General features: G+C 41.7%; 2 protein-coding genes across 5 annotated transcripts in view; both read right to left on the bottom strand.

The window, feature by feature from the left end:
* Nucleotides 1-3606: 3606 nt before the first annotated feature.
* On the bottom strand, nt 3607-13217 carry VAMP3 (vesicle associated membrane protein 3). Of its 2 annotated transcripts, XM_025287234.2 has the most exons (5): nt 13061-13216; nt 10949-11030; nt 7023-7181; nt 6201-6252; nt 3607-5402 (listed from the first exon to the last, which is right to left on the bottom strand). In XM_025287234.2, coding segments are annotated over exons 1-5 (315 nt in total). In that variant the 5' UTR covers nt 13063-13216; the 3' UTR covers nt 3607-5382. The 2 variants fall into 2 exon arrangements, with proteins under 2 accessions (XP_025143019.2, XP_044798893.1); XM_044942958.1 differs by lacking the exons at nt 3607-5402; nt 6201-6252 and adding an exon at nt 6288-6842 and having other exon boundaries at nt 13061-13217.
* Nucleotides 13218-14771: 1554 nt separating this feature from the next.
* The window catches only part of CAMTA1 (calmodulin binding transcription activator 1), a 987191-nt gene continuing 977133 nt past the window's right edge, over nt 14772-24829 (bottom strand). For all 3 annotated transcript variants that reach the window (XM_044942955.2, XM_044942953.2, XM_044942954.2), the window contains one exon: nt 14772-18046. In XM_044942955.2, coding sequence (XP_044798890.1) covers nt 17983-18046 — 64 coding nt within the window. In that variant the 3' untranslated portion in view covers nt 14772-17982. The remainder of the gene's footprint in view (nt 18047-24829) is intronic.

The raw sequence follows: 24829 nt of genomic DNA, 5'->3' as shown, positions 1-24829 counted from the left end.
AACTTCACATTCACTTTTCACTTTCCTGCATTGGAGAAGGAAATGGCAACCCACTCCAGTGTTCTTGCCTGGAGAATCCCAGGGACGGCGGAGCCTGGTGGGCTGCCGTCTATGGGGTCGCACCTTAGCAGCAGCAGCAGCAGCAACCGGGAAGCGCCAGGAGGTGTCCGGGAGAGTGGAGCCGGCGGGTTGGGCATCCGGAGGAGGGCGCTGGACGTCCTAGCGCAGCGCTTTCCTTCTGTCTTCTCGAGTTCCCGTCGTTTCCATCTTTGTTAACGACCTTCTTTCTCTCACTCCTGCCGACACTGAGCGGCTGGGAGGACCCAGGCCGTGTAGCCGACCTGGGAAGATCAAATCTGGTTTTCAGAAGTGGAATTCTCACAACTTGAAACATTTCCCTCGTCTTCCTAAAGATTTCATTTAGCAACTGGAGAAAGACAAGTGTTTGTAAAAGACACTATTTTGGAAGGGAAAGTGTAGAGAAGCCCTTTAAAAAACACAGAGGGCTCTTTTTAATTGTGTCTCGACTTAGCTGAAGTGTGGGATACTGTGCAGAGATTCTGTGCTGTCTCCAGTGCCTGGTACAGAAACCTTCAGTATTGGTTGGATGAATTGAAGCAATTGTGCATAAAAGAGGAGGGTAAAGCGGAATGTGGCAGGTCATATTAGGTATTGAATGCATGTGAGCATGTACAGTGACTCAGTGGTTTCCGAATCCGACTCTGCGACCCCACGGGCTGTAGCTCTCCAGGCTTCTCTGTCCTTGGGATTATCCCGGCAATAATACTGGAGTGGGTTGCCACTTTTCCAGGGTATCTTCCCCACCCAGGGATGACCCACCGTCTCCTGTGGTTTCTACATGGGCAGGCAGATTCTTTATCATTAGCACCACCTGGGAAACCTGGGTATTAGATAAACCACCTTATTTTTTCAAATGATGTTCACTCTCCTCTGAAGCCCTGTTTTGTTAAACTGCATTTATTCAGCAAATGTTTACCGAATGCAAGTCTGGGGATTGCAGGTTTTGATGGAGAACAGAGAGTTGTTTGCTACACATTACATTTGAGATGTGCGTCATACATCTCAGAGTGGTCAGGTAGGCAATTGGATTTGCCAGCTGAGAGCTTAGGGGAGAAACCAGGGGTGGAGATACAGCTTACATTTAAGGGAGTCATCAGAGTCTCTGTGGCGTTCACAGTGGTGGGTGAAATGGTGTCAGTGACAGAGTGCAGACAAAGAAAGGCCAAAGGCCAAGCGTCAGGGCATAGGGAGATAAGGTCAAGCAAAGAATAAGGAGCCATAGATAAGGCTGAAAGAAAGCCAGGAGTGTGGGGTCCTGGAAGCTCCATAATGAAGCCTTTCAAGGAGACAGCTGGCAACTGTATCAAATGCTGGTGACAAGCAGAGTGAGACAAAGGCAGAGAATTTCCTGTTGGCCTTCACCAAGACAATGACCTTGGTTACAGATGTCTCAGTGGTGTGGACTGAAGAAAAAGAGGACGTGCGACTACATAGGGAGGAATTTTGCTGTGAAGAGCTATAGACAAGCTTTGTTGACTGGAGGCAGGGATGCGGGGATCACTATTAAGTGATGGCGTGATCCAGTAGGAGGTGAATGAATCCGGAGAGGTGAATGACACAGAAAGGAAGAGCTGCAGACAAGAGGCAATGGCTGGAGAGAAGTCCTTCCTGCGGTTGGGAATCCACAGTGTTGCCCAGAGGCAGGCACTTCTGCCAACATGGGATTGTCCGTGTGGCAGTAGAGAGTCAAGTAGATTTCTAAATGCACTTGGCTATTTAAAGGATGAGGGGAAAAAATATTTCCGAATAATAACTATACCATAATTGGTTTATTTAGTAAATTCTAGTTTTACAGGTTGAATTTTCTGCTACTATGAAAAGCAGCTCAGTTGGAAGTTTGCTTATTTTTTAAATGAGCTAAGCAGTCTGGTCAATTTTAAAGCAAATAATTAATCCTCGTTCAAAACCAATGAAAAAACTACTATACTTTAAAAAACATTTCATTCGTGATGCAAATGTAGAATTATCATGTAGGGGACACATCTCATTAGATGAGATGGTTGGATGGCATCATCAACTCAATGGAGATGAGTTTGAATAAACTCTGGAAGACAGTGAAGGACAGGGAAGCCTGGCATGCTGAAGTCCGTGGGGCCACAAAGTCAGACACGACTGACTGAACAAGACAAGGGGAATCTGCCCCCATTTTTTGACTGAAATGTCAACACAGAGGAAGATATTCATAGAGGTTCCACTTCTCCTTTGGGTGACAGGTAGGACTCCCTTCTGAGGTGAGCCACAGTCAACAAAGTCACTTTGGTCGATGAAATGTGAGCAGAGCTGCTGGCTCCATATCCAGACGGGGGTTTTGAGAGCCAGTGCACAATTCCTGATGGTTCCTTCCTTCTGCAGTGATCAACTAAAATGAATGTTTATAGGAAGTTCCCCACCCTGTCTGCAGGAGCTGATGATAGCGCCTTCCTGCTGACTGGCATCAGACACAAAGCACAAGCGAGGCAAAAACTTGAAGCCGTTGCGATTTTGGGGGTGTCTGTTACACAGCACACTTCCAGCATATTGAGTGATAACAGATGGTGACCAAAAATACCAGCAAGTCCAGCAGATGTGTCTGGAATGATCGCTGGGTGGGTGATGGGGCCCTTCTCTGCAACAGTTAATGACAGGAAGACCGTGAGGAAGGAGGGGTTTCCTTGTCTGGTGAACACTGAGTTTGAGAGGCTTGTATCCAATAGGCCAGGAATCATCAGCAGATTAATGAATGATCAAGAGCAGAGAACTTGCCTGAGGGCAGGTGGTTAAGTAGAATGAAAAGAGAAGTTGGCTGAGGTCCCACCCTAAGGAACCCTGACATTTAAGGGATATGTAGTGAAAGAGGAGGCCATTTATGGTAGATTTTCCTTTAAAATCTTGAAAATGATACCAAGGGTTCACATGTATTTCATTCTCTCAAGGTCCTGAACAAAAGGCAGAACTCTCAGTGCTTTTTCAGGGACATGACTGTCTGTCAGACAAGAAAAACAGTCACCATCTACCTGAGGCAATGGAAAGAAGTCAACCTTTTTCATCAGATTCTACTGAAGACTGGCATTTCATTGTAAACATAAGTCTCCTTCCACCCATATTATATTGTTCTGTAGGGGTTGTAGAAGAAGTGTGGAAGTATATTTAAGGGGAAAGAGATATGCTGAATGAAAACAAGAGACATGGTTTGGAGATGTCCATTCCCCACCTGGGTCAACTTCCCCATGTCCCATGGGGGCAGCTGTTTGATCCACCACATACTGGCCAGCTCTGCACAACTCATTTCCAAAAGACCATCTATTTAAGAAACTCAAAAGCCAAATCCGGAGTGTTTCAGTGACCATAAGGAAGCCAGTTCCCCAACATCTCCTCAGCTGAAGAGCACTATTTAATAATACAGGGAGTGGGGTGTGAGGAAATCAGGGTCCTCAGGCAATGAGGAAGGGGAGTCAGGGTCTGTAAAGGAGAGGGTGAGCAGTAGGGAACGCCGTTTCAGGACTTGGACCACATGCTACTCCTCTATCAGGGACACAGGCACCAGAGTTATGTTTATAAACACTTTATTCAGTTCATTATAGTGGGTGAGTTCCCAGCTAAACACACAGATATACAAGTTGGGTATTCCTGGGTTAATGCAGCCAGTGGGTTACATGGGACCAAGCACCAAAGCTGCAGAATCAGACCTGGCAGAGACCTGAGATGAAGGTGGGCCACTGTCCAGACACTAACTGCTGTCCCCTTCTCCCAGCAGGGCACACCGCAAGGCACGTCTTCAACTTCATACCATTGCACTGATGTCAGGGGAACAGATGTTAAAGTGGAACCCAGGTCCTGATGCACCTTAACTGCTGTCGCTTTGTATGTCACCAAGTAGCATGTGAATGCGACTGTGAACATTCTGGTCACGGTGAGCCCCAGGGTGCTAAGACTTCTTTCCCTCTCAGTGCCTCCTCACCTGTTTTCATTCCTACCTGACTTCTGGACCTTAAGCCACACACTCTGGTGTCCAAAGTCTCACGTACACAACAAAAGTCTCTCAGCTGACAACACCTCTGCCCAAAGCAGGGTCTCATGCAGAAAGTCTGTGATGTCAAAGAAAGTGTCTCTTGTTAGCTGTCCCCTGGGAAGAGGGTCATCTACCCTGACCAATGCCTAGTAGAAAGTGAAATTTACAAGACAGATTTAGAGAGTGGAATATGGATCACAATTAGAAACAAACTCCAAGAAGCTGTTGTCTATGGGGACTGGGCCAGAAAATGACCTGTCTACAGACAGTCTCACGTGAAGGCTACAAAATTGCTGCTCACATATTATTAGAAACATACTGGAGCTTACAGCTGATCATCTGCAAACTGCTGAGTAAAATGCTGCCCACAGGTAGGAGATGGTCAGCATCGAGCTCAAATCCTCTCTAAACCTCAGGAAAAATGCTAGATCAGAAGGGCAGTTGCAAGACCTACACCCTTTCAAGGGCAAGAAAGGCCTGCCAGGATGTCAGAAGTTCACACACAACATTACAACTTTAATTCTGAAGGGGACCTTGAGTTCCACTGGTCACTTTTCTGAATTTATCTGGCAGGAACAAACTTGACGTCTGACTGGGATTTAACTTTTTGGCAAGATAGAAACTTTGGTCACAGCCATAGTTCTATAAAAATGTTTTAGAGAGGTTATTATTTCTGATTAAAACAATATTTTTAGCAAGTGATACATAACAGTAACAAGAAAGTAAACATCTTCATATCTAATGTAAGAGCAAAAACTCTTTACCAGTATCTTATTTTAAAATACAGCAAAGGTCAGTAGTGTCTATAAACAGTAGAGAGTTCTGCTATAGGGAATCAGAAAGAGCAAAATAAGGCACAGCCTGTTATTGTCACAGATTTGTGTTAGGCAGTGGTGTTCTTTCTGGAAGGCACAAATTGGAATCTGATTACCCAGAGGTTTAAAATGAGGGTAATGTCATATGATGAGGACAGTTAACTTGGAACAAATTTCCTTAACTGCAGTCAATGGCAATTAACCAGACAACATTACTGCTAGGTTATAACACTCTGCAACCAAAGAAGTCCTCTCCATCAGCCCATTTGTAAATCTGAAAAGGCACTGTGCAAAACGGAGGCTGGGCTGACCACGCTTCTAGTTTGGAGTGCATATTACAAAACAAAGGCACGTCTCCTAGGAAACAAACTTTACAGTCACTAACAGAAAAATAATCATTTTAGACAGAACAGTAGGCGAGCTTGATAATATAGCAGGTTCTAAATCAAAAGTCTTGAAGAGGTTTCTTGAACAGCAGGCTGGAGTTTCACTGGTTCTTCAGGAAGATATACTCCACACTAACAAGCAGAGGAGATTTCAAAAAGGAGAGGGGAGTGGGGAGAATAGCTGTTTAGTCTTTCAGTGCAAACACAGAATAAACATCAAACACTACAGTCTAAGTGTGAACAGAAATTCAGTTTCTGGCCAATTTCCTACTAGCAGCTTCTCTACATTTTGTGGAAGATTAGAGGAGGCTGCTGAAAAAAGGATCCAAGACACATTTCTTTAAATAGTTCTCATGTTCTGGGCTACTAGTGGCAATGGGCTGTTCCGATACTGTCTACAGTAGTACTAATGGTTATAGTAATAGTATTAATGATAGTGTGGGTGTATATATGTTCCTTTATATAACTATTCTTATTATATGCCAGGCACCATCCTAAGCACATTTTATATATTAACAGCTTTGTCCTCATAATAAACATATGAGGTAGGTAGTAGTATTATTGTCCCCATTTTATAAATGAGGAAATTGAGATTCAGAAATAAGAAATTACTTGTTGAAGGCCACACAGCTGGATGGTAGAACAGAGTGGATCAGAAGTAGCCCATGCTCTTCATCACTAGGCTGTACTATTTCTCATGAAAGGAAATATCTGATGAAAGTTATACAGAGATCAAACTTATGGATCAGGATAATGTTTATGTTGAAAATCTCAGATTCAGCACTCAAGTATTTACAACACTTACTAACAAAAAGGAAAATCTTTGGGATACATTAACATCTCCAAGGGAACTTTTCTGAGCTCTTGTACATGAAGTCAAATGTGAACAGACAAGACTTTCTGCAATGAGTTTGGAGCAGGAGAACTCACCGACAATGATAATGATGATGATGACCACAACGGTGATTCCTATCGCCCACATCTGTAACCAAACATACGTCCACTTCACATTCAAACCCAGACATTAACGTGCCAACTGAAGAGTATCATTTAGTATCATTCTAGTCACAGAAGGAGAAATTAAGGTGCCCACCCATCCCAAATAGTCATAATTATTAAGGCCTAAACTTAATGTTCTTATTAATGTTCAGATAGGTGCTAACGCTCACCTATCTGCTTTTTTATAACACGTTCAAATGATTATGGTCTCTAGATAGGCATCTGTCTGTGGATACACGGATTAAGCCTGTGTCAGGTATCAGAAAGTGTCACTCTTCCAACCCAGGAAGGGATGTGACCACAGCCCACTTCTTTGGCAACCATGTGAACTCAGCTTTGGGCCCTGCTCTTCACGTGGTGCTTCCTGCTTTTCTGTGGAGCATGCTGCAGCTCTCCAGCACCTCTTTCCTTTTACCCTGGAGCCATTTGCACCTGCATGCAAACTGACCTTCCTGTTCCAGCCCTCTCCTGTCAGTCTGTGTGCAGGGCTGGAAGGGGCTGCAGTCTGTGACTGATTCTGGACCTGCTTGTTTCTACAAACTTCTGAAGGTCAGCCACAAAGCATGGAGCATTCTCAATTGTGGGGGCAGAAAAAGGATATGTAGTCAGAGTTTTAGATTCAAAGTCAATGCAAATTTCTGTGTGGGAAGTCAGATTCACCTCTAAGACTCATGAAAGTCCAGTATTTGTAGCCTTTGTCTACCCCAAGACAAGACAGTGACTTGATATAAAGACCAGTTAAAAGCGAAGTACCTTGCAATTCTTCCACCAGTATTTTCTCTTCAACTTGGCAGCACTTGTTTCAAATTGGGAGGCTCCTGCCTGTAGCGCATCTGCACGGTCATCCAACTCAGAGAGCTTCTGGTCTCTTTCCAACACTTTATCCACATTGACTCTCATGATGTCCACCACCTGATGAATATGATCACATTCAGTACAAGTAAAGGAAAGAAAAACACAACTCATCAATGAAGTTTACTGGCATTTTTTTTTTCCAGGTCAACTCTTTTACTCTTTTGAGTCAAACTTTCAAAAAAGAAAAAAGGGTTGACTGTTTCACGATAAAAACACTCAGCAAACTAGGATAGAAGGGAACTTCCTTAACATGTTACAGGGTATCTGTGGAAAAACCCATAGTTAACATCCATGCTCAGTGGTGAAAGACAAGGAGGCCAACCTTCAGTACTGCTGTTCAACACTGTACTGGAAGCTCTGGCCAGGTAGGAAAAAGAAATTAAAAAGCATCCAAATTAGAAAAGCTTCCTGGTGGCTTCCCTGGTAGCTCAGCTGGTAAAGAATCTGCGTGCAATGCAGGAGACCTGGGTTCGATCGCTGGGTTGGGAAGATCCTCTGACGAAGGGAACGGCTACCCACCCCAGTATTCTGGCCTGGAAAATTCCAGGGACTGTATAGTCCATGGGGTCACAAAGAGTTGTAAACAACTAAGCAACTTTCACTTTCCTTTCAAATTAGAAAAGAAGTAAAATAATCGCTGTTTGTAGATGATTCCATGTACAGAAAATCCCAAAGAATCTACCAAAAAAACCCTACTAGAGTTAGTAAACAAACCCAGTAAAGTTTTAGGGTACAAGATCAACAGCCATACATTAGTGTGCTTCCGTAACTAGCAATGAAAAGGAAATTAAGAAAACAATTCCATACAATAGCACCCCCAAAAATAAAATACCCGGGACCAAGGAGGCCAAAGACTTGCATGCTAAAAACTACAAAACACTGCTGAAAGGAATTAGACCTAATGAAATGGGAAGACATCTCACATTCATAGGTTGAAAGACTTAATTAACAGTGTTAAGATGGCAAAACTCCCCCTAGTGATGTACACATGTATAGATTCAATTCAATCTCTATCAAAATTCCAACGGCTTTTTTTTTTGCCTAAATGGAAAAACTAGTCCTCAAATTCATATGGAATTCCAAGGGGCCTTAAACACTCGAAACAATATTGAAGAAGAAAAACAAAACTGGAGGAGTCACACTTTTGAGTTTCAAAACCTGGTGCTTAGATAGCCACATGTGAAAGAATGAAGTTGGACCCTTACCTTACCTCACATGCACAAATTAACTCAAAAAGGATCAATGACCCAAATACAGAGCTGAAAACTATAAAACTCTTAGAAGAAAACATAACTCTTTACAACTTTGGCTTTGGCTGTAGATTTGGCCCCAAAAGCAAGAGCAACAAGAGAAAAAAACAGATAATCTGGATTTCATAAAAATTAAAGTCTTTTGTGCTTCAAAAGACTATCAGGAATATGAAAAGCCAATCCACAGAATGGCAGAAAATATTTGCAAATCATATATCTGACAAAGATTTAACATCCAGAATATATAAAGAACTCTTTATCAACCAACATTAAAAACAGACTACCCAATTAAAAAACTAGTGATGGTCTTGAACAGACATTTCTACAAAGAATTTATACAAACAGCCAACAACCACATGAGAAGACATTCAGCATCTCTGGTCACTAGGAAATGCAAATTAAAACCACAAAGAGTTACTAATCCATACTCATTAGGATCAGTTCAGGATGGCTATAACCAAAACAGTAGAAAATAACAAGTGTTGATGATAACGTGGAAAAACGGGAACTCTTGGACATGGCTAGTGGAAAGGCAAAATAGTGTAGCCACTGTGGAAAAGCTTGACAGTTCCTCAGAAAGTTAAATATAGCATTACTATGGCAGTGGTTTAGTCACTAAGTCATGTCGACCCTTGCGACCCCATGGACTATAGGTTGCCAGGCTCCTCCATCCATGAATTTCCCAGGCAAGAATACTGGAGCCGGTTGCCATTTCCTTCTCTAGGGGATCTTCCCTACTAAAGGATTGAACCTGCATCTCCTGAACTGCAGGTAATCTCCTCCATTACAGGCAGATTCTTTACCACTGAGCCACCAGGGAAGCCCTTAGATACATAACCAAGAGAAATGAAAAGAGATGTCCACATAGAAGCTCACATGAAAATGTTTATAGTAACACGATTCATAACAGTCAAAAGGGGAAAACAACTCAAAAATCTACCAACAGATGAATGGATAAACAAACTGAGGTATCCACCTGCAATGGAATACTATGCAGCTACAAAAAGGAATGATGTACCGACAGACGCCACAACTAGGATGAATGTCAAACAAATGATGCGAAGTTAAAGAAGCCTGACACAAAGGCCACGCATTGTATTATCCCTTTCATATGATACATCCAGCAGAGGCAAAACCACAGAAACAGAAAGTCAGTTAGAGGCTACCACTCTGGAGGAAGAGGGAATGGGAAGTGATTACTAAATGCCTATAAGGTGCTCTTCAGGTGATGAAAAAACTGGAACTAGACAAAAGGAATGGCTGCAGGGCATTGTGAATACACCAAATACCACTGAATTATACACTTTAAGGTGGTTATGCAAATTTCCACTTCAGTTAAGAAAAAAACTCTGTTTGGTAAAGGAAAAGTACCAAAGGGAGGGAGGAGATATGTGTCTACCTATGGCTAATTCATGTTGAAGTTTGACAGAAAACAGCAAAATTCTGTAAAGCAATTATCCTTCAATAAAAAATAAATTAATTTAAAAAAATGTAAAAAAAAAAAAGGACCCAATTTGAGTTTGTAAGTAAACAGAAGTTTCATGGAAGATGGAATTAGAACGGGTTTCTTAGCATGAAAATGTAAACAATTCAGAATTTAGTTCATAAACAAAACCATCGGACCAAAATATTGCCATAAGATTTAACAATGGGATCTAACATTAGTTTAACTCTGCTTTTTAAGATAGCCTAATGCAGAAAGACCAAGACAGCCTTGCTTAGCTATGATGGCTTTTGAAAGAGAAAGTGAAAGTGAAGTTGCTCAGTCGTGTCCAACTCTTTGCGACCCCGTGGACTGTAGCCCACCAGGCTCCTCCGCCCATGGGATTCTCCAGGCAAGAATACTGGAGTGGGTTGCCATTTCCTTCTCCAGGGGATCTTCCCAACCCAGGGATCGAACCCAGGTCTCCTGCATTGCAGGCAGACGCTTTAACCTCTGAGCCACCAGGGAAATACGAGCCTAAATTTCTCAAATAGTCCTTCCATTGTAGGTCTGCATGTATAGGGCAGAAGAAAAGATGCTCTGAGGGCCTCCCAACCTAACATTTCTACAAACACAGATCTGCTGGTTAGAGCAGTTTTCCAGCACCTGCCTCTTGCACAGTACTGGATGGCAACTGACAGAGATTTGCTGGGCTGGGTAACTGGTAAAAAGCATCCTGATGAAAACTCTGTTCAGAAGGATTCATCCTGGCTTCTGCAATCTACAGACCTCATCCTTAAGATTTTATTATTTTATAAAGCAGTTCTTTTTTCTTCTCTAATGTTTAATTTATTGTGGCAAAATATACATCACCAAGTGATTCTTGGGAGGAATGTCCTCAGGGAGAAGAGCCTGTACTTTAGGTGTGTGATTTGGTTAAAGGAAAACAAGCTTGAAACCAGGAGGATATGACTTCTCAGAAGCTTAGAAAAGGGCTCCCAAAACAGTAGGGGACAAATTTTTGTTACAGTTAGGATAGTCCAAATTTACTTTACGTTCACACTTCTATGATCCTTTTCCTAAACAGAACTATTCCCAGAGTGTTCTCATGTTGGCTTGTAATTTAGGTTTTCAACATTTCAGAGCAATACCTCATCCACTTGATTTTGTGTCTGCTGAAGTCTTCTACTACTGCCAGCGGCAGCGCTTGAACCTGCAGGTGCATTTGTAGTCCTGAAACACGTAAAGACACAGGCAAGAGTAAGTTAGGATTCCAAACACATTTCTGTTAAGTATGTGGATATTTTCCAGGACCCTCAGTGTTAGAAATTTCAGAACTAAAGCAGAAAATGAACATCTTTTCTGCAGCAATGAACAAAGGTTCTAAAGACATCTCTTCTAATTCCTCTAAAATTTCAAAGATTCACCCACATGTTAAAAGTGACTGAGGTCTAAAGTGAAGGTTTGATAAGCTCTCCTTTGTATCACTGAAGCATCTGATCCTCACATGAAAGTCAAAGTGTTAGACATTCAGTGACCCCCTGGACTATAGCCCACCAGGCTCCTGAGTCTATGGGATTCTCCAGACAAGAATACTAGAGTGAGCTGCCATTTCTTCCTCCAAAGGATCTTCCTGACCCAGGGATCAAACCCAGGTCTCCTGCATGGCAGGCAGATTCTTTATCATCTGAGCCACCTGGGAAGCCTGATCCTAAGATAGGTAGATGCTATGTTCCCATTTTTTATTACTTGTTTTAAGGTATACAGCTACTTAAATGCACTCAGTACTCTTCTGATCTTTTCACTGTGGCAAGAACTGTCTTCAGAGTGGTGAACAATTACAGAACACCCTTTTTCCAGTACAGAGAAACAGACTCACTTAGAGAAACAGAGTGAGGAACACTAGGATGCAGGAAGTGGGGGCGGTGTGAGTGGCAAAGATAAGATGAAGCAAGGCTCCCTCTCTTGAAAGGTACTTCTTTTAACATCCTCATTGAATGCTTTACTTTTCCCCCAGACAGATCTTTTTTGAACACTCTGGCTTGGAAGTCCTAATTGCTTCCATGACTTGGTTGGCAATACTTTTGATTTTTCAGAGATACCTATATACAGTCTTGCCTACAGCCTTGCCTTCTCCTACAGATCCTTCCTATGTCTTAGGTCTCTTCCCTGTGTCTTTCCTAGAACACCCACTGATTCATTGATTCAACAGTTATTTTATACCATGTGTCAAAGATTAGGGATGCAGCAGACCCCAGCCATGCCCTCAGAGTTTACTGTCTGATAGATAACAGCAAAGGGTCATGTACTATGCATTTGCTGCAAGCATTTTCTCATTTAGTCCTCAAAACTCTTTGAGGGGGACACTACTACTATTAACCTCATTTTACAGAAAACTAAAGTAAGGTTTAGAAAGTCGACACCACCGGCTGCACTGGAGCCTGTGTTTAGGCCAGGTTCTGTATAATTCTACCGATCTAGATTTTAACTGCTGCGATCATCTGGCACAGCAGCCTCAAGCAGGAAGCCTCCAGAGGAGGGGTGACCCTAGTTCCGGGAGGAACCGTGGGAAAGCACCCATTCCTTTCTCTGTAGGTGAGCGACAAGCAGGTTGAGGCGGGGGACAGCGGGTCTTTGTGATTCCTGACCTTTAGCGTTCTCTGAACTGTTACCACGGGAAATTCCTGTTTTCAAGGGCCACTACCAGAATGCTTCTGCTTAAAAGGAGAAGGCCCACAGCTCTGCGCCTGAGTCCACTCAAACCACAGGTGCTTCAAGACAGGGCGGAGGTCCTTCTTCCCCTTACAACTTCCGGAATCCAGCCCAACACCAGGAGGGGAGCAGGCGCTCCAGGACGAGGGCTGCGGTCACAGCACCCCTCAGTGAACTTGGAGGGGGGGGCAAGGAGGGGAAAAAACAGGACGGGGAGGGGAGGTCGGAGATGAAGCAGGGCTGGCGGTGGAATTCTCCCTACCTCTGGGAAACCCCGGCTGCCCCGCCCTCACCCCTTCCGCGTCCGCCCGACAGCCGCGGGGCCCTCAAAGGGCGGCCGGCGGGGCCGCAGTGCCGACCTGGCCCGTATGCAGCCCGCACTCCCGGGGGCCGCCGCCCACCCCTAGGCCTTGGGAGCCCCCGCGCATAGGCGCGCGGGGAGCGCCCGCGTCCGAGGGGCGGCGGGCGGGAACCGGGCCGGGCCGGGGTCCCAGCCGCGGGCCGAGGTCCCTCGGGCCCTCGGGCCCTCCGCGCCGCGTCCTGTCACTCACATTTTGGCGGCGGAGGCAGAGTCTCAGGATCGGCTAACTGGCGCTGCGGGACCGGAGGCCGGGGACCTGGGACCTGGGCGCGGTGCCGGCGGCGCAGGGGCGATGACGTCATCGGGAGGGGCTGACGGGGTGGACGGGGCGCGCGAGGCGCGAGGGTCGCGCCGGAAGGGGGCGGGGTGTGTCGAGGGAGGGCGGGGTGTGTCGGGGGCGGCCCCCTTCCACCGAGCGCTGTGGCCAGTTGCTGGGCGACGGCCGGCTGTCACTGCCCGCGCCAGTGCTGACCTGGGGCACGTGAAAAGGCACCACGGAGATAAATGAGGGTGTGGGAGTTTTACGTTATTCTGGGCCCGTGAGTTATTCCTCTGACTGTGACAGCATCGGAGACAGCCCTTGGGCTTCTGCTTAAAGTTCCCCATTAATCCAGTGGTCCTGGAGACACCACATTTTCGCAAGAAACTTGTTAAAATGGGAGGGGAGGTTCATTCATAGTATTTGTTACAGGCATTGATTGGATTAGGCTTCCTTTTCGTGTGTTCATTTGTGACACAAATATCTGTCATTGCACAGATCTTATTATTAATATAATCTCTCCATGGAAATCTTGATATCAGGGACTGTACTTTCTACCTTTCTGTATGTATTTCGGGACACCAAGCACAGAATACGTCCTCAACTTCTGAATTTCCGGTTGAGGCTGAGGCACAAATCTGAGTAGTGATTTACTGTGCAAGGAATTTCAGTTGTACTAAAAGCGTTCCTACCAGCAAAGGAAACTCCAGCGTTAAATAAACAGAACACCAGTAGGTCAACTGGCAGAACAGATGAGAAATGAAAAAAAAAAAAAAAACATCAAACTGTCTTTTCCAATTCTAAATGGGATTTGAAAAAGGAAATATTAGTGTATATTAGAATAAGAAAGAGTGTCACAGAGGTGAAATTCAGATTGAGTTAAGTAGCTAACAAGAGAACTTTCCAGGCATGGGAGGAACAAATCATATGAACAAAGAACAGTGGACCTGGACACGATTTGAACAGACCAACCAGGGAGTGCAGGTTGGGGCAGAGATGAAAACAAGACTGAGTAGCGAGTGAAAATAAACAAGAAAGGAGAATATCATTTCAGTGCAGTGGGCTCTAGAAATCACTGAGGCTTCATGAAACTGGGAGATCTATCATGCAAAACTTGTCTGACAGCAGCTCCAGAATGGTTTAGATGGAAGAGGGACCACCAGGGAGTTGAGTTTCTGCAGTGAAAGGGAAGACTGATGCCAGGGTTCCGGAAAAGAAGGCTGGGCTTAGTAGTCAGCTGAAAGGTGCATTTTTTAAAAGTCAGAGGGCTTTAACTGAAAAGGTGAATTTCAATCCGTGTTTTTATCTTTCCCGTAAGTGTACTTAGGCTGAGAGGTGCCTGAGAAGGTATCAATAACTCAAGGACAGTGAATATTGATAGATGTATACACATAATATACACATAATCTAAAGCTCTTTGAGATCCTCCTTGAATCCAATAGTGGACAAGCAAATGTTCTAGGAACAGTGGTTCTATTAATAAATGTTCTCTTTCCTGGACAGACCTGAAACTATGTAGCATTCCATGTCAAAACACTGCATCAAGATAGAAGGAACTATTTGAAATGATTTTGTAAGGTTTAAAACCTGCTGATCACCTTGGATTTCAGTATCAGGTGAAGTTAAAGCAACACACACATAGTATGGGGAAATTTTCTTCATTTTTAATTTACAGCAGAAAGAATATAAAGCATTCAGAAAACATTTTCCATATTTTAAGGGCAATTCAAAACATTTTGCATGGTTTCCAGCAGCTGAGTTCTTCAACAGATCCATTGATTCAATGATGCTTTACATGCACAATTACAAAAATAAAACTTACAAAAAAGAAGACATCTAGACTAGTTTTACATGCAAGTCTCAGGGACCCCCCATTGGGCGCCAACTACTGTGTGGAACTGCCATAAGCGACCGTGCAGCCAGAGAGGGGTTCGAGTTATTGTCTCGATTTCGTTCACACAGTACAGCTGATTTCAAATGGGTAACAAGTGTAGCAATTAAATCATCAGGAGACAGAATAAGATTAGCTATTAATTTTATAATGAGATCCTACTCCTGGCACTTGGGAATTCAGATTATCCAAGAAAGCTGCGCTTACCTATCATCTTATATTCAAAAGTAAGATTCACAAACAAGAAAAAGCGGTCAGAAATGTTTCATTTCAGTGGAAGTGCATTTGTACCTCACCTGGGATTCACAGTTGTACTGGTAGATGACACTGGTAGGTTCTGAACCTACTTCTATCCTCTCCGTAAGAACGCTCCTAACTATGTCAGTCTTTTATCTTCCAGATTATCTAGCTTACTCAGCTAATAATGTAGCATGTGAGACATTTAAAAAAAAAAAAGTGAGGGTTAAAGCAAATCCACTGAGGTCATTACTCCTGTCAAAAGATCGGCTATTTGTACCACAATGGAATAAACGTACCTAAATTCAGGATTACTAAAGGATATTCTGAAAGAGCTGGCTTTCACATTCTCTTCCCATTTATGAATGCAATTGTGTGTTTGTAAATTACTCAGTGTCCTCCTGTAGGTCAAATTGTGGGAAAATAATGGGGGAACTGCAACCGTTGCAACAAAACCCACACATTTAAAAACAAAATTGAGTCAGGTCAGTTTACAAATGTACAGGTGGCTGCTAGTTGTAGGGCTGTCACCGTTGTCAAAGCTGATCACAAGCAGTAAGACATATACTGTACAGTAATTCGAGGTTGGCAGTGAAAGGAAGTAATTAAAAAACAAGTACAATTATAGAAAAGGCACCAAGAGCACTGACCCCAGTTGTTACCACAATCTTTTTGTATCTATCTTCCTTCTAAGACACCAGTTTAAAAGCTGATTTGTGAATATTTTTAGGCTTCATAACAAGCCTTGAGTTTTCACTTACAGTTGGCAGCCAGAACCAAGGGAAAAAAAAAACACCAAAACTATTCTCTCAGCTTTACACCAACTGATCCTGAAACTTAACCTGGGAATTTTAAACTGGCATCAGCAAGTGCGAACTTGATTCTCTCCATTTAACATTAGTAGTTGAATTGTTAAAAAGCATCAGATTTCTTTGGCTCCTCATTATGTGGAAATAGTAATATACCATGACATTCCTACGAGACCAGTTTGCATCCTTTTAATTTGTAGTTATTTTGTGTGCAATTTTTTATTACATTTTCTGATTTCCAGCAGGAGATATGAAAACGTGAGATATTTTTCTATTTTTCATCCTATTTCTTTTGTCATGTTTTGACCATTCTAAGTGTTCTTTGTTGGAGTGAGTGGATGGTGTTAAGCTATATACTGATTCATCTTAATGATTATCTGTTTAGCAAAATTAACTTAATTTTCTTAAGCGATATCAGCATTCACATTACTTGGCACCATTGGCAAAAAAATCTTTTAAATAAAATAAAATAAACTCCTGGTAGCCAAAATTAAATGTAAACATATCCTTTTTTAAGTAATGTTACTCTGCCTTTTTTTCCTAAGTCTTAATACAGTAGCTCTTTTTTTTTTTTTTTTTTGCAGTTTAGTCATGCTTTAGCAAAATGTTCTTCTAAAGAACATTTAAAATAAAGTACTCTTATAGTGAAATAAAGTTTTTTTTTCATTTTACAGACCATAGCCACTAATGCTTTGCTTTTTTCATTTCTTTTTCTTGATTTCATGCACATATCTCTTTGTTTTAATATATACAATATATACAAACAATACATCCACATTTTTTTCTCGCTCATTCAGACAAAACTATACAAATAATTTTATCTTGCCATGTTATTGACCTTTGTGAATAAAATATTTAGCAATTAATATAATCCCTTTCAAATATTTTCTCACTTTCCATTTCTACCTTCTATATATACACAGAAACTGCTCAGGTTGGATGAGATATAGCCAAAAATATGGAATTTACTGGCCAGAACGCAGCACCACACTGATCTTTTAGGTGGCAAATGTCCAGGCAAGGTTCATGATTCCTTAGAATGACTACAGTTTCCAAGGCTACTAAAAAAAGCTACATGCTTTACCAACTCTTTAAGTAATTCTCATTGCACAAGAAAGTAAGGCAAAAAAATTAAAGTGCTGAACATGAGAAAAGGGATAAGATGATGACTCTCCTCGCAGGTTCTTGGGAGGTGGTGGGGACAAGAAAATAAATTTAAACTCTGTACGCTGTTCCTCGTCACTTCCCATGCATTACCCGTGTACCACGCACCCGCCCCCTCTGCAAACTTCCACAAAACACTAAAAACCTGCAGATTTTTAAAAGTTGCATTAAGTGTGCTGTAGAGATTGAAACGCAAACAGACAAACAAATTAAGATCAAATAAACACAGTGAAGGAAATGAGAACACACGGACCCAATAAAGATTTGTATGATCTAAGCCCTCCACTGAGAATCAATCCCAAAAATTCAGCTTCTTGGAAATAACCGACAGGTGCAGGAACAGCATTCTCTTCGTTGCTAGTGCATCCCCACCTTTTCTTATCTATATTTTTGGTATAAATATTTGTACAGTTCCACACGATGTTTGAATACAGCCCTATGTGAGAAGGAAGATGGCTTCTTCCTAAGAGGAGGAAAGCCTCTTTCGATTCCTCGTGGTGTCTTGTTTGCCCATGATCCAACAGAAGATTGAGTTCCAAGATGTCTTGCTGATCAAATTAAAAGTTGTCCATGAAAGTGCAAATGCAATGACCAAAACATTCCTGTTAAAATCCTGCAGCTGATCTCCCCAAAACTGCAGAGGGATTGTGTGTGTGTGTGTGTGTGTGTGTGTGTGTGTGTGTGTGTGTGCATGTGCGTGTTGTTGCATGTCTCTGCTAAAAACAGAAATGAAAACAGTCTGAAAAGCAGTGTCACATTGCTAAGGGATGCTGTTGTATGTCTTCAAGTTCCTTGGCCTTTTTCAATTCTTTCACTCTGGAAGAGAAACAAAACAAAATACCAGGTGATAACTATAGAGTGAAACTGTCACCAGATAAAGGAAAGGGTGTGGCCATTTCCCTAGGAAGTAAAAAGCCAAGACAAAAACCCCTCTGAGGACTGATGGCTAAGGAAACTCCTGTGAAATTGCTGGGGAAAATATTCAAGTGGAAGACTGCAGCCTTCCTGAAACTCTCCTCAATATCAAGAGCTCTAAACACAAAGCAAAACCAAAGTTGAAAGCATTAAATCAAGTCTAACAATAACGTGCTCCTTCTAGAAAAAGTTAATTGGTCAAATAACTCTTTTTAGCCTGGTCGACCCCCATGAATGCCCTGTGATTCCACAGGATGCAAGCTAGTTTGTTTGCACACATGTTTGTTCATTAGCTTTTGATGTACCTAGGGCATGAGTTCTTGCTTGGCTCACAGACTCAAGATCCTGAGCTATCTTGAACCTGATGGGCTCCCCTGCACAACTCTGATTTTGCCCAGGTATTGTTCAGTCTTTCTGATTTTCAGAATTGTTTACTTTCCTCCCATTCCACATTGGAGCTTTAAAAGATGTTTGGGTCACTTCCCCCGTGCCCCTGGGTAGACAGCACCAGCGTGCAATACCAATAAGGTACTTCTTTCTGTTTATCAAATGTGTGGTGGTAAACAAATTTAAATTGCTATAAATAGAGTCAGGGAAAGTTCACAGCAAATTATTTGTTGATGACTGCTTTCAGTTGAAATTTTTTAATATAAAAATTTGCCTTGGCTTTTGAATGAATATGGCCACCTGATGCATATGGGGACCTGGGAAAGTGGTTCTAAGCTAAAGAATATATTTCTCTTTATTGTCAGATAACTAAGAGCTTGCCTGACTATTGGATTGGTCAAAGGCAAGTGTGACTTTAGGGTCTAATTTCTGAAGTCAGTGTGCGCTGTGTTAAGTCATACATAGATTGTTTGCAGCACTGCATGGCATGTGGTAACATTTGTTTACTAAAAACGGGTGTGAGAGGATGATCTCAGCCACACAGAAGCGGCAGTTTCTCTAGACACATACACTCTACCTCAATAGTATGAAAAGAAAAAAAATTTGATTTGTTTCCCCAATATGGTCCTGTACAGAGCTAATTCCCAAATACCATTTTCTCATTCTCTAAGAGAAGGGCCTCTCCTGTTATCTTAAGTTATATGGGTAAGTTTAAATTTTATTTTAAGAAAACTGTTAGTTTCCTTTCTAGAGAATGCTCAAGTGGAAATAAAACATTTTGAAAAACCAGTAATAAGTTATGGCTCTATTGAGGTTGGCATTCAATGAAATGGCATGTGTGCTATAATAGCGATTGAAGAAAATTATATTTACCACCTCCAAGCAGAATCATTTCTGAGTATTCTGTCAAGTTGGTATGATCTCTTCAAAGAGAAGATGCTCTCTTTCAGAAAAAAAGCTTTGTCATTTTATCATCACCAGAAAGAATTATAATATTTGAAAACGTACTTCTTTGTCTGATTTATTTACTAAATATACCAAGCCCAGTTTGCTCAAACAGTATATCTTCGAAACTATGAAAGCCTTCTTTCTTAACAGGTACACTTAGAATACCCTGCTGTATTCACAACTGCATCCAGGTATCATTTGAACTTTATGATTAAGTACATGATGGATTATTAAATTGTTGGGTACTCTGGGTCATACTGCAGTACAAAAATACACATCATTATAGGTCCCTAGTTTTGGACATGCATACTTGATAAATAAATGGCTTTTTAAAAATTGAAACATGCTATATTCTGTGTTCAATTTTTAAACATGCAATATCTATACTAACAGTCCTCTGGCTGGAAGAATGCAAGGCATGCACCGATGCCACCTTTCCTTCTGGGCATGCAATGTACCCGTACTTGTGCAGACCTCCTTGCCAAATTACCGCAAAATGTGCATGCTACTTCGGATACGACACCTGACTTCTGCACTAGCACAGGACTCCTTCACAAATGTGCAACAGAAACTCCATCACTGGTGAGACTTCTAGGATTTAAAGAACCCTGAACTCAAAACCCGAGAGCATAAACACAAAGATCTCCATTCACAATTTCTCTAGTGGGAACAGGAAGGCTTTACGAATCTTTTTTTTCCTTTTAGTAAAGTCTTCAAGTTTTTATATTTTTATTTTTTGGCCACGCCGCCCAGCATGTGGGATCTAGGCTTCCTGACCAGGGATCGAACCCAGGTTCCCTGCAATGGAAGTGCAGAGTCAGGCTCAGGTCTTTAGTCACTGGACCACCAGGGAAGTCCCACTTTACAAATCTTAAGTTCATCATTGGGATGAACTAAAAAGGAACGTGAATTATAGACCAGAAATGTTTTATAACAAATGTTCACACCAAAAATCTGTAATCAGCTGGTCATGTGGGTATACTGCAAATTTTTTTTAAATGGTCACATTTGTTTCTGTGCCTTTTTTTTTTTGCTAGTTTCTTTTTGAGCTAATTAAAATGTCAACTAAGGTTTTAAAGTTACTATGTAAATATGGCGCTATGAAACTAGCGCTGGCTTCACACACCGTTAAGTTAAAGCGAGTTGCATGTCCACAAACAGAATGACCACAATTACCAACTTGGGGAAAATGAGACATTCCTATTTCCAGATATATTTTCTAGGCTTTCCGAACTACTGAATTCCGATGGAGAATTAGTTTCACGGTACAGTTTTCACAGTCTGCTTGCATTACAAATACAAAACATCAAAACGAATTAAATGGCATAGGCATTTTTTAAAAGGAAATTGTTAAAGGAAAAATTAGCAAAAAAGGAAGAAAATGCACATTCCTATAGCTCGATGGGATCCTTAGTGTGTGTTACCTTATTTAGTCCTCACAACCTCACCATCTTCTCCAATTTGTAAATAGAGAACCTGAGATTTGCAGAATTGAGCAGCCTGCCCAATTATATGTAATAGTTAACAAATGGCAGAATGGCGATTTGAAGCCAGGTTTATCTGGCTTCACTCCTCCACTCTGATGCCTTGAGCAGTATCTCAGGGCAACAGCAACAAAGAATAAATGTTTAAACCCAATTCTTATTTGTCTTTTCCAAAAGTCTGTACAGAAAACATGCATTTAGAAATTTCCTGTGGCATGGGTGACTACAATGTTGAAACTGATGACAATTCCCTTTTCTCAATTCTAAGATGCCACCCTTTATAAAACCATGTGTTCATTTTATCACAGTGTTTTAGAGTGAAAAATAGCTCCACGTAAAACGTACACGTGGATCTGAAGCGGATCTGAAACGTGAAAGGAATGGGTCTAAGAATCAGGGCAGCCGAGGACTGTTAGCTTCATTTACCAATTTCCTGAGCATGTTGATTGCTAACATACCCCTAGAAGTGGCTTTTACAGTCTGCTCTACCGAGATCATAAATGGAGGTTTATGTGACTCAAGGGTAGATTATTAGGGTAAGACCGTGGTGCCTAATTTTTTGTTTTGTTTTGCTTTAAATCAAATGTCAATTGGAAAAAGTATGTTTGAATGTTAGGCTGACTCCCCAAAATACCAGAAAACACTTATATTCACTGAAGTGAATGAGAACAACTTCTGATACAAGGATTTTTGTTAATAAATTCCGAGTTAGATGTTTCAAACCACAGTATTTCAAATAGTCACAGAAATTTGTGTCTGCCTTGTCTCACTCATTCAAGACGTGAAATAAAAGGCACAGGTTAATTGAAAATACTTCTACCATGAAAAGGATGTACAATAAAAGTTTAACAATTATTATTTCTGGGTAATATCCCTTGCTTATTTGTATTTCCAGAATGCACTACGAGTATGTGTTTCCTTCATAATAATGATCTCTGCTTGTCATTTTATAAAAAACTTATAAGATATTTTTCTATCCATCAGTTACAACTACTGTGTCTTACAAACACTGTAGTCACATGACATTAAAGAACAACTGAACAATTCAGTGGAGGGGAAAAGATCATTGTTATAGACCAAAACCAAAATCAATTGATGGAGCTAGTTTCATTGATCCTGCCTATATTATGAGCTTCTTTTCAGTGTGAAAACTTGGCAAATGTAGAGCAGAATTTTTGAAATTGGAAATATACTTGAAATCTCAGTAACTGTAGTCATCACACCTACAGAACTGAGAATACAGATGTTCAAGTCATCATGTCTACAGAACTGAGAATACAGATGTCCAAGTTACCCCATCTACAGAACTGAGAATACAGATGTCCAAGTCACATCTACAGAACTGAGAATACAGATACCAAGTCATCACATAAAGAACTGAGAATATAGATGTCCAAGTCATCACGTCTATAGAACTAAGAATACAGACATCCAAGTCATCGTGTCTACAGAACTGACAATACAGATGTTTAACTCACTGCCTCTGCAGAACTGAGAATACAGATGTCCAAGTCACCACATAAGGAACTAAGAGTACAGATGTCCAAGTCACCACATCTACAGAACTGAGAATACAGATGTCCAAGTCATCACATACAGAACTGAGAATACATATGTCCAAGTCACCACATAACCAAGTCATCATGTCTACAGAACTGACAACACAGATGTTCAAGTCATCATGTCTACAGAACTGAGAATACAGATGTCCAAGTCACCACATAAGGAACTGAGAATATAGATGTCCAAGTCACCCCATCTACAGAACTGAGAATACAGACGTCCAAGTCACCACATCTACAGAAATAAGAATACAGATGTTCAAGTCATCACATCTACAGAACTGAGAATACAGATGTCTCAGTTATCACAAAAAGAACTGAGAATATAGATATTCAAGTCATCACATCTACAAAACTGACAATACAGATGTGCAAGTCATCACATCTACAGAACTGAGAATACAGATGTCCAAGTCATCACGTCTACAGAACTGAGAATACAGATGTCCAAGTCACTGCATCTGCAGAATTGAGAATACAGATGTCCAAGTCACCACATAAGGAACTAAGAATACAGATGTCCAAGTCACCACATCTACAGAACTGAGAATACAGATGTCCAAGTCATCACATACAGAACTGAGAAAACAGATGTCCAAGTCACTACATCTGCAGAACTGAGAATACAGATATCCAAGTCACCACATCTGCAGAACTGAGAATACAGACGTCCAAGTCACCACATCTATAGAACTGAGAATACAGATGTCCAATAACCTTTGGTTACATTACACAAACTCAACTAAGGGTTACTAAGTTTTGCGTTCTCTTAAAGAATTACAAGTGTTAGACTCATTCAGGTCGAGGAGGGAAATGAATTTAATAATCTCCATGTTAAAAAAAAAAAAAAACCAAGGCCTGTGATAATTACACTTACTTCTGAATTCCCTTGCATGGAAGCAAAGCAGTCTTCCTTGAGATTGTGAAGACAACCATATAGATAGAAACTGTAGCTTCTGCAGGTACAAGGAGATTGCTACTCTAAGGAGAGCTGCCAGGACCATGTATCTGAACTTTGCACCCGTTAACTTGGGAAATGGTCCTCGTGTTACTGGCTTGGACTTATACAGTAATTAGAAGAGTACGACTTTGGCCTGTGATCATCCAGCTATTAAAATTAAAGACAACCCTGAGATTACCCCCCCAAACATTCTAGGCTGAAAATAATCACTTTAGGATATTGCTTCAGTCTCAACCCAAACTGCGTTGCGCTGTAATGCACTGAAGTGAGGAAGAAAAGCAACAGCACTGAAAGCCAGCAGAAGCCCACGGGGTTTCTGTCCATCAGACGTCCCATGATCGTTATGGATAAATGAAGTAGGCCTGCTTCAGAAACTCATAGCAAACAATGGCTCCATGGGTAAAGCATTAGGCAAAGCGGCTTCATTACATCTACTTGGTGATGCTCAGCCAGGGAAATGTGTCATGAGTCAGTGGATCTTGGCAGGTATATTCTTGCAATGCTGGACGTCAGAAATGTACAGGGCAGCCAGAGGCGGCTTTCTGCTTAGTTACCTGTTGTTCTGAGAGCTGCAATAGCTCGTGGGGGGGATTAGGCAAAGAGAGGTCTTGCCATTTTCCGGATACCTCATTTGGATTGCAAAATGAAAAAGACAGAGAGGCCCAATAAGAACAACACAGAGCATGTTGTCTGCAATGTAACACACACCACTGTGTTCCCAAAAGATTCATTTCCTAAAAGAGGCAAGTAAGACAGAATTACTTTGGAGATTTTAATGAGATGCCACGTCCCACCTTCATCTCTCACTCCTCCCTGAGCCGACTGGGCCACTTGGAAATTCACCTAACGTCACGTTTAACTAGAGAAGTGAGACATCCGAGTTGCTGACAGACGCTGTTCCTTAATTAAACCGCTCACTCGCAGGCATTGTTAGAGAGCTGCCCTTTGGACGAAAGTGGAGAACCACACACAAAGTCTATGTGTGACCTGCAGAACTTGCTAGTGACCCACTGCAGATATTTGGTTTGACTGCTCTTCTCAAGAATCTGTGCTGTCAACGCTACTTACCAAGATAACTAGCAGCATCTGGTTAAGTGTTTGGAAACCCAGCTGTCAAATAGAAAACCTGTTGTTTAAAAATCTGTGATCAGAAAGTGTTATTTCTTCTTCTCCCAATCAGGGTTCTTTTCCTTCCAGTTGCATGGTTTCACCCACCTTTACTGAACATGGGTAGCTAGGCCAGCAATTTATAAGAAATTGGTTATTTCAATACCGGGGGTCCTGCTGTTTACAATACCTGCAGGGACTATAACAGGTTATTAGGCTCTCTTGCAGAAATCTG

Source organism: Bubalus bubalis, chromosome 5 (genome assembly GCF_019923935.1).
Source record: "Bubalus bubalis isolate 160015118507 breed Murrah chromosome 5, NDDB_SH_1, whole genome shotgun sequence".
NCBI classification, from domain to species: domain Eukaryota; kingdom Metazoa; phylum Chordata; class Mammalia; order Artiodactyla; family Bovidae; genus Bubalus; species Bubalus bubalis.
This window is presented reverse-complemented; position numbering and strand designations above follow the sequence as displayed.